The following is a 15,927-nucleotide window of genomic DNA, read 5'->3' on the forward strand; positions in this document are numbered from 1 at the left end:
GGCAACAAAACAGCCATGGGTGCAGAAGATTTCTCTCAAAACCGGGGGGTGAGGGGGTGAGGTTCTAAGCCTCACCTCAGTTGACCCCAATTTCTCACCTGATGGCCCCCCTGCAACTGTGCCTGTCTTAGGTTGCTCCTCCCTTGAGGAATCTTAACCTGTCTCTGGCTAACCACCCATCTTCCAGGGCCATATAGGGAGATGTAAAGGTGGTAAGTGAGAGAGAGGCAATATTCTTTGAAAAGGTTAGCTTTTTACTTTTTTGCAGATTTATGCCCTGTGGCTTCTATGCCCAGCGTATATCTTGAGGTATCTTTACCAGCTGGAAGGATTATGATACACAGTAATTTTAAATATGAGGCACAAATTCTGATAAAGGAAGGTTTTTAGGAAGAAAAAGAAAAGCTATAGAAGTAGCAAGGGAAGAAAATATGAGAAGATTATTTCTTTAACACAACTTCTTGTAGATTAACGTAAGCATGTATAAGTTTTAACAAACCACTAATTAATTTATGTATATACATTAACAGAACAGGAATACAGATACATAGCAAACGCAGACCTACAATTACTGGCCATATCTAATGAAACCAAGAAAACCGGTTAGGTAACTCAGGCATTTCTGAAAACTTATTAATAATATGATGAATATTGTCTAATTGATTTTGAATAGTTTGAGAAAAATCAGACAAATTAAAACACCACATTCCTGGAAACTGTTCACATCCCATATGTTCTTTTAACAGCAGACAGTCTGTAGTAGCACGATTCTGAAGCACCACAACTCACACTTCTCCTAGCTCTTGATTGAGTGCAGATAATACAGAACCAGTCAAATTCGTTGTCTTATTGTATACACAGGCCAGCTTAGATATCTCTTTTTGCATTCCACCAACAAGTACAAGAACTGGCAGGATGAATGCAGGTGCAACTGGAACAGAGGTGGGATCTAGAAGCTTCAAGTTGGCGTCACAATCAGACGGCAGAGCTTGGAGAAATCTTTCATGACTATTTCCGGGATAATCTATTAGAGCAGGAAGGATGCATCCCATGCCACACATACCTTGATAAAGTGAAGAGAGGGCTTAGGGTGTGGACTTGCACCACCTGCCCTGCCCCTAAGGTGGGCTGGGTTGTTGTCTGTTTGCTAGGGCTCTTTACAGTGAAGTCACAGGTTATGCTAAGATACCCTTCTTTATTTGCAGAACACTCAAACATTCCAGGTCACGTTGCTCCTGGCCTTTTGTACTTTAACTGATCTCACTGAAGAATGACTCTAGAGCTTAATATTTAACACAGAGTTTTGATAGGGGGTTTCCTTGCATGTAGCTACATTGCTTTGACTGCAAATACCCTGCCTTCCTTTTTCTGGAGGCCCTCACTCTATTCTGTCTAAGCTCAAGGTCCCTGTCTCATTCCCCCCTCTACAGATGGAGACTCTAGCTGCTGCTAGGGAAAAGGGGCAACAACCGTCCTGGCTGCTTCATGCTCAGAGGGGGTGCATAAAGGGTGCAGTTAGGTCTCCATCAGTGGTCACTTGAGAGGGCCTCGGAAGATTAGCGCTTCTATTCCGGGTTCCATTTCTATTACTATTTGCAGTTTTATGGCTTCTAGGCAAGATAGGACAAATCGTGTTACTAGGTTAAGTCACAACATCTGGAATTGGATTTTCCTTTTTGGAGCAACTTGACACGATTAAGAATGTATGGCTGAATATGAGGACTAGAAACAGTAAAATTTTAATTGAAATGATGAGAGAAAACTAAAACATCTGGAGAATCATAGCTAGATATTTTGGGGAAACTAGAATTCTGGATCTAGTCTACGTCCCAATGACTAGTATTAGGATTTAGTATAGATAAGGCTGCATTATTGAAACAATACTTTTCTCTAAAATCAGCCTCATTTTTATTAGAAGTAACTAAATTAAGAAAATAATTAACACTTGGCTTGACTATTTGCATAAGTGCAGCAAGAAGAGCAATTGATTACATAGGATCTTTTAAATGTGCTTTGCTAGAACTTCTTATAAGGAATTTCAGATTGGACTTCTAAGGCCTCTCGAGGCCAGAAAGCCAAGCCAGATCATCAGGTTTTGCCTGCAGTACCTGTATATTTGGGTGAATTCCTCTCTTCTTGAGGTCCCCGAGACATTTTGAGGTTCCTACACCTGCCAGGAAGTGACCTTCCTTACTCACCTGGTAAGGCTGCTGGGAACCTTGTAAGCAAGGTACCAGGCCAGTTCTTCCAAGGGGCTTTGTTGGTTCTGTAAAGCCAACCTTAGTTCCTTAAAGCTGTCTGTTCATATTTGAGTTTATGCACATGTCTCTCAGGTATGACATTCTAGTCAATGCCTTGGTAATATAACCTGTGTTTTTAATTGGTTCTCTTACAAGGAAAGCAGATTCTTATTGAACTTATGCAAATAAACATACTGCCATTAAATATAAAAATACTGAACACTTTTAAATTCTGGAGGGGTCAGATAGGGAGAAAGATAAATGTTTCAATTCTGCTTATAAAGGTATTGTCATTTACTAAACTGTTGTCGGTCAGCTTATAGAAAAAACTGAAAACACTTTATCAACAACATTTGAAACAAAAAGCCACAAAATCATTTCCTTTAGTTTACTTAATCTTATGAAACCAATACCTGTTCTGCTGAAATCTAGTTCATTACTAGTTTAGGAGTAATAAAACAGTGATTATAAATGACAAAAGACTTATAAATGACAATGGTTAAAGATCTGATGAGAGCTTACTATAAGACAGTTGACATAAGAAAATTTGGATTTTTCTGTAATATAAAACATTCAGTAACAAAGTTTAGCATCATTCCCTTTGACAGTGCTTTCCAGGTAAATATATGTCAGATAAATAAGCCAAATTAGCCAAATATTTTCTCCGATGAGGAGAAAAAATTCCTTTGACATGTTCCAGGGGCCCTCTGGAAAATATCAGAGTTAATTAGAGGTTAAAGCACCTTTTATTTTTTTCGAGAGGGCATCTCTCATATTTATTGATCAAATGGTTGTTAACAACAATAAAATTCTGTATAGGGGACTCAGTGCACAATCATTAATCAACCCCAAGCCTAATTCTCAACAGTCTCCAATCTTCTGAAGCACAACAAACAAGTTCTTACATGGTGAACAAATTCTTACATAGTGAGTAAGTTCTTACATGGTGAACAGTGCAAGGGCAGTCATATCACAGAAACTTTCAGTTTTGATCACACATCATGAACTATAAACAAGTCAGATATGATTATTCGTTTGATTTTTATACTTGATTTATATGTGAATCCCACATTTCTCCCTTATTATTATTATTATTATTATTTTTTAAATAAAATGCTGAAGTGGTAGGTAGATGCAAGATAAAGGTAGAAAACATAATTTAGTTCTGTAAGAGGGCAAATGTAGATGATCAGGTCTGTGCCTATAGACTATTAATCCAAGCTAGACAAGGGCAACAAAACATCCACGGATGCAGAAGATTTCTCTCAAAACGGGGGGTGAGGTTCTAAGCCTCACCTCTGTTGATCCCCAATTTCTCACCTGATGGCCCCCCTGCGACTGTGCCTGTCTTAGGTTGTTCCTCCCTTGAGGAATTTAAAGCACCTTTTTGAATTTGATTTTGTAAAGTTGTCAGAAGAAAATTTCTTTGGCATTTGCCTAAATAAGATTGTAGGCTGCCATGAAGCAATACTTATCTATTTAACGAGAATGACAACAAAATACTTCAAAGGCAGATACAGAAGTTTACACAGTTGTTAGCAAAGTTTAACTTTTAGTCCTTTAATATAAAGATCTCATTTTCTTAAATACTCAGACAATTCATTGAGACTTTAAGCATGAGAAACTATTTTGATAGAACAATTAGAAAACCATTTGCAATCTTTCAACATTAAGAGCAGACTAACAATTTAAGAAGACTTTGTCTTTTTAACTGAGAACAAAATTCTAATTTTGCTGTGTACTTGATATCACATTTGCTTTAATTTCACATAGCATAACCATATTAATTCTTCCAAAAAGTTTCTACACATTTTTTTTTTACATTTAGAGTTCTTCCTCTAGTTCTTACTTAAAGTAAACAGCTATACTTTTAGAACAGTTTCTTTTACCTTCAACAAAATGAATTTTCATTCCTCATACTTTCTCTTATTAAAACACACATTTTTTCTAGCAAGCAGAGATGTTTTCTTTATTACTTTAAGTAGTTTTATTTAGAACTTAAAACCATTAGGAACTTTAATTTTCAGTGAACACTGAGAAGTGGGCTATTGTAAACTGTTATACTAACATTCTTTAGATTGACAAATTTATGAACACATTTTATAATTTCTGGAACTGTGTGCTTTATAGCACAGTCTCACTAAGCACAAAATATGTCTACTTTAGAAAAACTTAAAATTTTAGGTTACTACAAAGATTCTCAGGCTGTTTGTAGGTATACACACTGTAACATACTGTAATACAATAACACACTGTTATTAAGATGTTTCCTTGCTACAGTTATTTAGTTTACTTATTCCTAACAAGTATGCTCACAAAACTTTTACCAAACAATAGACAAAGTCAAGCCTCTCTTTAAGCATTTTTTCTTGAAAGATTTAACAGATGATATCAACTTTAATAACTTTAGGTAAACTTAGGCAGCTGATAACCATAAGGACATGCCCATTACAGTGTAACTTAAATTAGCATTAATACTTAGTATATTTTATTAGAATTTTCTGGAAGTTTTAGAATGCCCAATTTTTACAAGTGCTTGTCTTTAAATCAATTTTTATTAATACCATGCAGAGGTAGAACAATATTTTTCATTTACACACACAAACATACAGATTGAGACATAATGACTACAGTTAACAACACTTTTCATAAAAGAACATATACACAGACAGATAAACTGATACAAAGACTTGAGTTACTAATATTCAGTTGTCTTCTTTCCTTTTAGCTCATTTGACTAAAAGTATCTCAGTTTTCAAGAATACACTCTAAAGGTGAGCAGTTTACGTCACCGAGTTAAGGTTTAGATGGCCCCAGACTAACAGGGCTGATGAAAGCTCTGAACTGATAGGGACTGTGTGTGTCCAGGGGGCTGGAAATGGAATGCAAGTACAATTCTAGCACCAGTTATTTAAAATCAGGCTGTATTTCAGAAGATAAATTTCTTTCAGGGAGTCTAGTTTAAAAATCTCCCAATTTTTGAAGATAATAATGAACCCAGTAAGAATAGATTTTCACCAAAAAAATTTTTAGAAAACGAATACCCTATTGTAGTAGTCTATGGGACTTTTGACTATTTTCCTTCTTTGTGGCAAAATATATTTAGCTGCATAACTTTATAATATTGTGTACTTCTCTCAGGGGCCAAGCCTTTCTAATCAGAGACTTAAGACTGGTGGCCAATGCTAATCATCTTTTAAGTGGCTAACAGGTGCTCAGACAATAAAAAGTACAGCATTTAGTCAGAAATAAGAGCAATCTCTTACCTTGCAGTGGTGAGCATCAAGTTCCATGAAACTGGTGAAGTTAGAAGAGAGTTAGGGATGCCCCCTGCCTCACTCAGAGGCCAGGGTGGCCTGAAGAAGCAGGCTGGAAGTCAGAGAGACAGAAAGACAGACACTCCTCATAGACACCCAGTCAGGCTGTTGGGGTCTGATTCCAGACACGCGGGCCTTTGAGCAGCTGCTGAAGTGCAGCCTCAGCCTAGACTCTCGGAGTTGCCCACGGCCTTCCTCAGTCCCTCGCATCCAAGGAGATGCCTCTGAAAGGGAATCCTGGCCTCCACTCAGCTGACTTTCCTGGCTCCCAAGGGAGACGGGGTATCCACTGAGGGAGATAGACTTAAGGGAACCTGTCGCTCAAGACTTTGAGAACGGCAGCTGGCCTGGTCCCATTTAAGCGGCTGACGAGCGCCCAATGTGTGCCACAGACAGCTTACTTCTATAGGGACAGTGAAAGAAAAGGCAGGCTTGGATGCTGATTCTCACCTCCCGAGTTATCCCTGACGAGCCCCCAAAGATGATGCCAGCATTCTTGTTTGCGGAGCTGATAAATGAACTTAGCAAACAGTAAAGGTAGGAGAGCTAAGGGGAGGCTTTATTTAGAGGTAAAGTGCGAGGACAGACAGCTCCTAGCTCAGGCCAGGAGGGGACAAGATAGCCCTGTGCACATAATTTTGACAAATTGTAGGGCTGTTTAACATTCCTTGAGGAAGTACTTTCTATTGGAATCCTTCTGAAGGAGCTTGTAGATTTAAAGAAGGTACAGTAAAAGCAAACTTTTCCCTATCTACCACAGCTAAAGGAATTGTGAAAATACAATCTTTAAGATCAATGATAACTATGTCCCAGTCTTTTGGAATCATAGTTGGAGAAGGGAGGCCTTCTTGTGAAGGACCCATAGGTTTAAGGACTGCATTAATTTGTCTTAAGTAATGTAAGAGTCTCCATTTTCTGGACCCTGTTTTATAACGAATACAGGGGAATTCCACAGGCTTGTGGAAAATTCTTATCTAACTGAAGCTGTTCTTGAACTAATGTGTGTAAGGCTGCCAGTTTTTCTTTATTGAGGGGCCATTGATCCACCCAAACAGGTACAGGGATAATGTTCCCCTGTCTGTGAGCCTTTTTGAAATCTCTTAATACATTACTCCAATCAGCTTGTCTAAGGGTTCCTTGTGGTAGCAACCAGTAACAATATTTTTTAATATATTTGTGAAGTTGAGCAAAGTCTTTTTTAGAAGTTTTCACTCCTGAGGTTTTCAGGAGGGCATGGAGTAATTTTAAGTAATCCTCCAGTTTATCTACTTTAGCTTCATGTTGGCCCATTATAGTGTTCCTGATGTCTCGACCTGTCCCTACGTACACTCTCCGGGAGTCTTCCGGATCAACCATCTTCAGAGGTTCCCCGCTCTGAGTTTCAAGGGTCCCTGTTCAGGCGCCACTTGTCAGCTTCTGACCCGCAGACAAGGGAGGAGACGCAATGAGTTATTGAAGGTCTGAAAGGGCCAGCCAGGGCACTCAAAGCATAACAGCGCCAGAGTGGTGCTGAGAGGGCACCCTTCGTATTTATTGAGCAAATACATGTTAACAACAATAGAATTCTGTGTGTGGGACTTAATAGACAACCATTAACTAACTGTAAACTTAATCCTCAGCAGTCTCCAGTCTCCTGGGGTGCAATGTCTTACAAGGTACTGAAACAACAGCAAGGGCAGTTAGGCCACAGAAACTGTTTTGGTCTTGTTTGTTCTGTTCCTCATCACTTATCAGGAATTATAGGAAAAATAAGTCATATATGATTATACATTTGATTTCTATACTTGATGTATATATTAATCCCATGCTGTATTTTTGAAAAACAAATAGTATATGTGTTTGATGTGCCTGTTATCTTCTCTTAACCTAGATCCCAAGTTCCCCAATAACCTAAATCATAATTTTTTCTTCTTGTTCACTATGCTGCCTTTGGTGCTTTTTAATTTCACAGGCCCAGACAAGCTGCTGGCCTACTTTCTCTCTTTTCACATCATAGCACCTGCACAGAAGTGGAGCCAGCCTACTTTCCCCAAAGAGACACTTGGAAAGAGGGATTTCCAGTGCGGCACCATGGGTTATGCCTTTATACTTGGAGCATTTCCATTTGCTTACCTTTCTTTACATGTTTTCCTCCCACCAAGTCCATTGTTCTGGGATAGTATGGCAGGTGGTAAGCATGGTCTGAATCTACTAGAATCTAGAGTCTACTGTTTGATTTGAGGCTCTCAAATTACTGATTCAACAAGCAGCTCCTTATCATTTGCTACCTCTGACTGAACCTTATGTTCCCTGCTCTAATGGAGTGCTCCTCATTTTACTTGGTCTCAGCACATATTTAGCAAGATTAAGATACATCTGCCAGTGCAGCTGAATAAGAGGGCATTTTTAGGACCAGATCATTTAACTGCTTTTACAGTGGCCATTGAGTAATACCTAGATGCTTCTACTTCACCGTGGATATGACATCTTATTTTTCTAGAAGAATGCGTTTTGTTTTCGTAGATTGTGTGTGTGTCTTACTGATTCCTGCACTAAGAAATAGGATCCTGCCCCACTGACTAGCTCTTGAGAAAATAAGAGGACTTTGGTCCAAACATGTCATTGCTGAGATCTCATCATGGAGCATGTTTTAATCCGTTCAGGCTGCTGTAACAAAATATTACAAATTGAGTGGCTTATAAACAACAGAAATTTATTTATTAAAATTCTGGAGCTGGAAGTTGAAGGTCATGTGCCATCATAGTTATTAGGTTCTGGTGAAGTCCCTCTTCCAGACTACAGACAATCTGCCTCTTACTGTCTTCCTCACATTGTGGAAAGGGTTAGGGAGCTTTGTGGGGCTTCTCTTAAAAGAGAACTAATCCCAATCATGAGGGCCCCATCCCCCTGACCTGATCATCTTTCAAAGGCCCCCATTCCCAATACCGTTATTTTGTGGATTAGGATTTCAACATACCTATTTGGGAGGGACACAGATATTCAGACCATCACAGAACAGCAGTGAGCAAATAGTTAAAACATTTATTCAAGTCACAATGGAGGAGATGTAAGTACTCCTGTTGCATCTACTGTCAGAGTTTCAAGTCTGGACTGCGTAAAAGTCATAATCACTGATTGATGAAGAAACTGTCAACACTGGGAACTTTATTTTGTATTTGTGGACTTGATGGATCCTGATTCTTTTTAATTCTATTCTGTGTTTGGTAAATACTTGCAGAATGAAAGAATGAGTGAATAAACCATCTTCTGTCACTTCTAAAGTACGAAGTTTGTGTTTGGAGCCTTTGCTTATTTTATTTGTATATAAAACAGTGAATGGTGACCAGACTGCTACTGAGAAATTTGGAGCTCCGCCTCTGAAAATTTGCATCTTTTCAACATTGCTTCTCCTCTTACCCTTTTTACAACACAGAATGCTCTAACAGGTGTGTTCTTTATGGTGCTCTGCACATAAAAGACAGAAGAGGATTTTCTCTTTGTATTCATGAGTGTCTAGCATCTACTAGGAGAGTTCTGCTTCTCATTTGTCTTCTAGGAGGTAATGTAGAATTCTCGAGAGAAAGTTCTTATACCTAGTTAGGTCCTGAGTTCACAAATGGATGGAGAAAAAGCAAAGGGGTGATACTGTAATCAAACTAAGTTGGACAAATGCCTGCCTATAACAGATTCCAAAAAAAAAAAGAAAAGAAAAAATTTTTTCCTTTTATTTTTTTGAGAAAAAGCCCATTGTAGAAATGTAAAAACACACAGAAGATTGTTAAGAAAGATACTGGTTGTGATCCTGAAAACTGGAGATAGCTGGTCTTGCTATTATATTGTATGAGTGTAATAAAGTATTCTCATGCAGCTTCCAGTTTTTCTCCTACTACAAACAACTTGTATAAATAAATATGTGATTCTGATTTTTTCCTTCAGATTGATTTGTTGAAGTTAAATTACTGAGTTAAGGATAACTTCTTAAGGCTCTACATAAGTATTACTAACTTCTAAGTCATTTTAAGAAATTGTCTTTTATCACTCCATGTGAACTTTTGGGGTGTTGGGAAGAGGAAGGCACCACATGCCCCTCTGGTTGTCTGGAGCAGTTCTCCCTCCCCTAAAGGTGACACTGATCCATGTGGATCTTTCTGGGAATCAGAACTGGCAAGATTTTTATCTCACTGGAAATACTTTACACAATAATTGCTAAAGAAAGCTCTTTTGAAGATTGTTTGAAGCCACTCTTATGCTAAAGTATCATCAGCAGTCTAAGATAATGATTTGCCAGAGCATTCCAGTTGAGCAAATAACTGCTCAGACACAGCAAGCAGGTTAATACTGATTGTTACTGCCTTTTAGTTTGATTTGTTATCTGTTCGATAACTGTGCCATTTTGGCATTTGGCTTTTATAGTACTGGAAAACGCGGTATTTAAAATTAGATAAGTAATTAAAGGTAATCTGTAATCCAAGAATTTTCAGATGGAGACAATATTCTCTATAGTTCAAGTTTTAAAATGAGATTTATTTTTTTACAGTCATGTTTATTTATTGCTCTATTTTATTTATTGGGTTGTTTTTGAAGAAAATAATACACTATTTAAAAATTTTAGGTTTGTATAGAGTATATGTAGCATATACCTGACTAATGACTATATATGTAGAGTGTATTCGTATGTGTCTGTGTGAAAATACTTGATAGAACAGCACGGTGTAGGATAAGGTAGAGGTGTGGTCGTGCCTTTTTATTGTTCCTTCAGTTTCACCGATTCTAATTATAGAAGCTTACATCACCTTAGCTGATGATGAAGGCTTCCCTCCCCCTCCCCTCTATGCTTTTTCTTCCTCGATCACTCCCTAAGGATGTATCATATTTCATAGTGCATATGTGCCCTGCTGGTGGCTTTGGCAGGGTTCCAACAGCATGGTACCGGTCATTTAGTGGACAGAGATGACAGTGTCTGAAGCACTTTGTCTCTTACAGAAGAATAGGAGGAGAATGTTGATATGCTAGCTTCCCTTCTTTCAGAGAGACTGAGGAATAGATAGGATGCAGTTTGAAATAGGAATTCCTGAGGGGCAATAGCAATTAGACTTAACCATGTCTGGTAACTTAGAAAGATTCATTTCAAATGTTCAGGTTCAGCACAGGTGGGTGGGGCTTGCTGTGATCCTTTAAACGGGCTTGTATGTTCCTCAGATCACAGTACAGTGTCAGTTATTCATTTTCTAAAAGCATTAAAATATTTTTACTACATAAATCAGTACATTTAACGGTTTATATCTCAAAGACAGAAATGAGTGGCCTGCTTATTTTTTAAAACTACGTAACTTTTGTTGCTCACCTCCTTTTGAGTTTGGCTTCATTAAGTTGTGATTATAATATTTCACTGTGCATATGGGGAATCAGCTGTAGGACTATGCCCAAGATTACTACAAACCTTGTTTTTGTTATTGTTGGTTTTTGTTTTTCATAATGTGTGGAATGTGTATCCTCTGATAACTAACTTAATCTGTGGTGATCTCTTTTTCCCTCCTGTTCAGTGTTGTTACTAATTGAAATAAAAGGTGTATTTATAGTTGACTTATTATTAGAACCTCATCTTTGGCATTCTATTCAAAATGATTTCAGATGCTCTGGTTTGTGTTTAGGAACAGTTTATACAGTTTACAAAAATTTTAATTATTCACAATATAGCATTTACATGTTTATAAAATACTTTGTAAAGGTTTGAAGCTCTGCAAAAGCCAGCGTACCTTGAGTCCTGTATTTTGTAATAGGTGCAAAAAGACCTTTTTAAAGTGAAAGAGCTCATCAGTAGGCTTAGCACCAGGGCATTTCAGATGCAGGAGAAATGTATTTTCAAATGGCTCTCCTGTGGTGATGATTCCTAGATAATGTGTAGATCAGGGCGTGCTCCCCTGCTGCAGATAACTTCATTTGAATTGGTAAGACAATGGAATGAGATAGCAATAAAATTCTAAACATGATGGAAACGAAAAGTCGTTTTATTCACCTAATCATGTATTTAGTTACTTGCTAAATTACTGACCTCTATAAAAGAAGTTTCTTTTTTTCTTCAGTAATTAAGAAGTTATGTCATTATTTCTGAAAAAACAATGTGGTGTAGAGTATCAATACAGTGCTGGTTGATTCACACGCTGAATATAGAATTTGGCCTCTTTCTTTCATGGTATTGTTGCACAGGGAGTTTCTGCAGGCTGGGTTCACCATACAATTCCCTAGGATGGCAGATACTATGAGATGATTGGTAGAACAAGGGGAAGGATGATGTCATCTTCACTTACAGGCCAAACTAAAGGGAAAGAGAGTCGTTCCTTTATTGAGTTGGTGTTTACTACAGTAGTTCTGACATATGGCATTAGTGGATTGCATTTCATGCATAGGGCAGCAGTTTTTTTAAAGCCGCTAAGACATGGCTGCCTCCCTGGCTCAGCTTGCATCCTTTGTGTGCTAGCAGCATGATTTATAAAAAGGGGGAAGGTGCCCATTAGGATTTTGCTTTCTGATTTGGTTGTAATTTATCCTGTTGGTACCATACATGAATATAATTATTGTCTGACATTGAAATCAAAGTGTTCTTGAGTCATGTTATGAATGTTATGTACAAAATGTTTTGTCTTTTCGAAATTTTTCTTTAGGAAGTGTTTGGCTTCATTTACATACATACAAAGTGCCTACTATTTTTCTGTTTTAAAAAAGTGATTTTTAGTTAATTTATTCTTGAATTCTTAACATTTTTTTGAAATTCCATCCCACTGTAGTTTATTCAAATTAATTAAATTGGAAAAAAATCGGTGCTTGGAACTCAACCCCAGTGTATTTTCTGTGTTTTATGTTTAGAAAACTAGATTCTGTATTTGTGAGGCTTAATTTTACATTTAAATGCAAATTTTGTGTGTTCTTTAGAAATTTTTGGAGAAAACAAATAAGTTTTATGGAAACCTAAATTCTTAAATGATCACATAACTTTGAAAGTATGACTTGTCTTTGTTCAGAGTAATATTTAGTTTTACTGAAGTAAGAACTTTACCTTTCTAGTCTTACAAGTAGCATAATTCAGATTGGCAGATCTGAACATAGTGTTGTTCAGAAAGTAACTCATCATTTACTCGGGGGGCATTGAAGAACTAATTTGGGGTCGATGGCAGCTAATGACAAGATGTCTTTGTGGCAGTCACTCGAGTCCTTTGTAATAACATCTGCCTCTCAAGTAATGCTTTCTCTTATGCTACACATCTGTTTCTCTCAAAATAGTGTTAAGGGAGTAGAGTAGTTCTATTTGGTTTGTTCATTGATTGTTATTCTCATAGCTGAGTTGCAGGAAAGCCTACTGGAGGAATATTTTACCTTGGAAACTAATCTTACTTTGGCCAATGGGAGGCATCATTACAACTTTAAGTGTAACCTAGAGGAATTTAAGCCATAGGTAACTTGTGGTGGAAGCATGAAGAGTAAGAGTGCTGGAGGAATTGTGTTACCAGATTGGAAAGAGTGTGGCAAAATTTAAATTTTTCCTGTAATTTTTATTTTAAAATGAGGTTTCCTTTTAGTCCAAGCTCAGTTTGCAAGTTAATCATTTTCTTCTCTGATTCCTTCTGGGTTTTACTGGCCTCTTGTCTCTTTCTAGGAATCGAGTGTTAGGCTGTCGGAAAGTACTCTGTTGCATAGATTATTCTTCCTCAGAGTACTTGGTGTTGCTGCAGGATGGCTCTTGTGCCCGGGAATTTTTTTTTTTCAGCTTTCCTTTACAAAATGAAATTCTATTGTTTCCCCTTAAATTTACTATTTACACACAAATCTTACTACTTGTTTTGGTATTTTTAACTTAGAGTGTTCCTGAAGATTATTTCTTTCAAAACAGTTATTTGATAAGCAGGAAGTTTTGCAAGCAGAAACCCCCTGAATTAGCAGCATCATGAATACATACATATGTAGGCTAGGCTGCCTTATGAATTTGCAGTGCAGGAGTATCTAACAAGAGCTGATTATTGTCCCTTGGGAGGACAACACTGTGTTAAATTCGAATAATAATATTAGGAAATATGGCTTCCCAAATAAACCTGTGTATCAATGCACAGAATTAAAAATTAAAGTGAATTTTTAAAGCAAAAATAGTGCCTAAGGCATTTTTTTTCTTGCAGAATTTAGTTTGCTGACATGTCTCACAGAAGGGTGTGTGTTTATGAGTGTGTGTGTTTGCAATAAATTGCTCTTTGGGCTACATCTGCAGATACAGTAGCCAATTGATCTAATGCAGTTTCTGAAGGCCTTCTATACAGGTGATGTCATCCTTTTAGCTCTATTCTCCTCCCCCTCTCTTTCCTTCTTATTAGATATTTCATCTTACTGCAGAGCATAGAATCAATAGGAGCTCCTCCTTAGGGAGCTGCTGTGAAACAGGCAAGGACAGTAGGAATTAAGACACTAACATATAGTCTTGCTTTAGCAGAAGATGTAGTGTTTTTGTATTATATCATATATAAATTTTCAACCAGAAAAGCCAGGTCTAGATCAACAGTACTGTCCTCCTGATTCATTAAAACAAGAAGCAATACTGCAGAGCTGTAAAAGGGTATGTGAGAAGAGAAAATTTTAATTTTGGAGATTCTCAGACATTCTACAAGACAAACCTGTTAGAGCGTGTATCTTCTAACTTCCATTTATTTGCTCTGTGGTTGATTTTTTTTCTTTTTTTTAAACCTCTGGTGGTTAAGAATATAAAGAAACTTTATCTTAAGGATACAGTGTTCTGGTTTGCTTCTGATGCAGAAGAATTACTGCAGTGCTTGTTCTACCAAATGAAATAAGTTGAAGAAAAGACAAAGCTGTATTACAGGAGGAAAGGTTTCTCAGAATCCAGGAACACAGATTCGGTGCATGCTGCTGTATTTGCTCCGATTGATACAGTATTAACTGTTGTGTTACCATTGTGCATGTCTGTGCCAGGTGCCTGAGGAAGCATGTGTATGTCTGTATGTTCTGAGCCAGAAATACAAGCATCTTGATTTACTGTGATTTGCTTGTTAGAAGTGAACGTTTTGATGAAAACTTGCAGTTATTTAGAACGATAGACCAAGCTACCGAAAGCTCCTGATTTTGGTTTGAAAGGGATTTGGAGAAGCTGCCTTTATATAACACTGCAAATGGCGTATGATTTGTAAAAAGAAACTTAACAGAATTTTGTCAACATACTCCTCAGTAGAAAGGAAACTACCCTTTCCAGCCCAGGAAATGGCTTTTCTTGTTCGCTGTTATGCCAATTGTCTTCAGCCATGGGCCGCCAAAGTAAGTATTTGATACTATTTTCTTTCAGGTTGATACAGTCTAGTTACTAGATTTAAATTCTATTTTGAATTGTAAATGAGTTTTATTCTGCTATAATTTCTAAACTTCAAAAATAAAAAGTATAAAGCAATCTTAAAAAGCTCAATCTTGTGGCTGTTTTATAATTTAAAGGCATCTCTAAAATATTCTAATGTACCTCTAAGAGGATTTGAAAAATATCTTCTTAATAATCTGTAGACCTAAAATGCAATGCATTTGTGATTCATCATTTGGTTATGGCTATTTCTGTACTGTTCTGTGATCATACTCTTCAATTTGAATCTATTACATTGCCTCATTTCCTTAAATGATGCATTAGGCTATGTTAGTTTAATCTCTAGTTTATATTATACACCATTATCACTGATAGAGTGTTACCACATAAATTACTGAACTGTATTGTTTTACGAAGTCTGGGTAACAATTCTTAAACAGTGAGATAATGTGAAGAAAATACTAATTATAAAATAAGTAATATGAAAATATCTTCATCTTTGGTATTTTCAAAATAGTAGTAAGTAAACCATTTGTATCTTGATCCTGATTAAGATCATCTATTGTACTTGCCATTTAAAGCAAACCTATTGACTCACAAAAAAGCAAAATACTGCATAAAACATGCTAGGTTTTAGGAAAATTAGCTGTGTAATATATTATATTGTTCATACTAGCTGTTTATATAGATCTGGATTTGATGCCATTCAAGTTATCTTTCATGTTATGTAAATTTCAAAACAAAAACAGGTATGCATTTTTAGTTTTGTTTTTATAATACTAAGTGTTTCAGTAAGCACTTCAATTGTAACATTGGCTATGTTAAAATTTCTTTATGGTTCTGTTGAATAAAGATAGGCACAGTAGAAACATTTCCTAGGATGATCTGAAATCATGTCTTTGTTTAAAGGTTGCTCCTACTGATGGTGACTAAGGGAGAAATACTATGATAACATTGTGGTGTACTGGTTTATCTGAAAGATAGCTCATTGCATATCTTTCTTTGAGGCAGCTTCTGGAAGGCATTTAAATTCACTGCCTGTTCAGCA

General features: G+C 37.0%; 1 protein-coding gene across 13 annotated transcripts in view; it reads left to right on the top strand.

Moving 5' to 3' along the window:
• Nucleotides 1-15,927, top strand: part of RAPGEF6 (Rap guanine nucleotide exchange factor 6) — a 246,308-nt gene that overhangs the window by 110,265 nt on the left and 120,116 nt on the right. The window contains exon 1 of one of the 13 annotated variants that reach the window (XM_057491193.1): nucleotides 12,403-14,845. The exons of the other annotated variants lie outside the window; for them this stretch is intronic. Coding sequence (XP_057347176.1) covers nucleotides 14,711-14,845 — 135 coding nt within the window. The 5' untranslated portion in view covers nucleotides 12,403-14,710. Of the gene's footprint in view, nucleotides 1-12,402; nucleotides 14,846-15,927 lie in introns of those variants that run through there. 13 annotated transcript variants of the gene reach the window in all.

This window comes from Manis pentadactyla, chromosome 13 (genome assembly GCF_030020395.1).
Source record: "Manis pentadactyla isolate mManPen7 chromosome 13, mManPen7.hap1, whole genome shotgun sequence".
In the NCBI taxonomy this organism is placed as follows: domain Eukaryota; kingdom Metazoa; phylum Chordata; class Mammalia; order Pholidota; family Manidae; genus Manis; species Manis pentadactyla.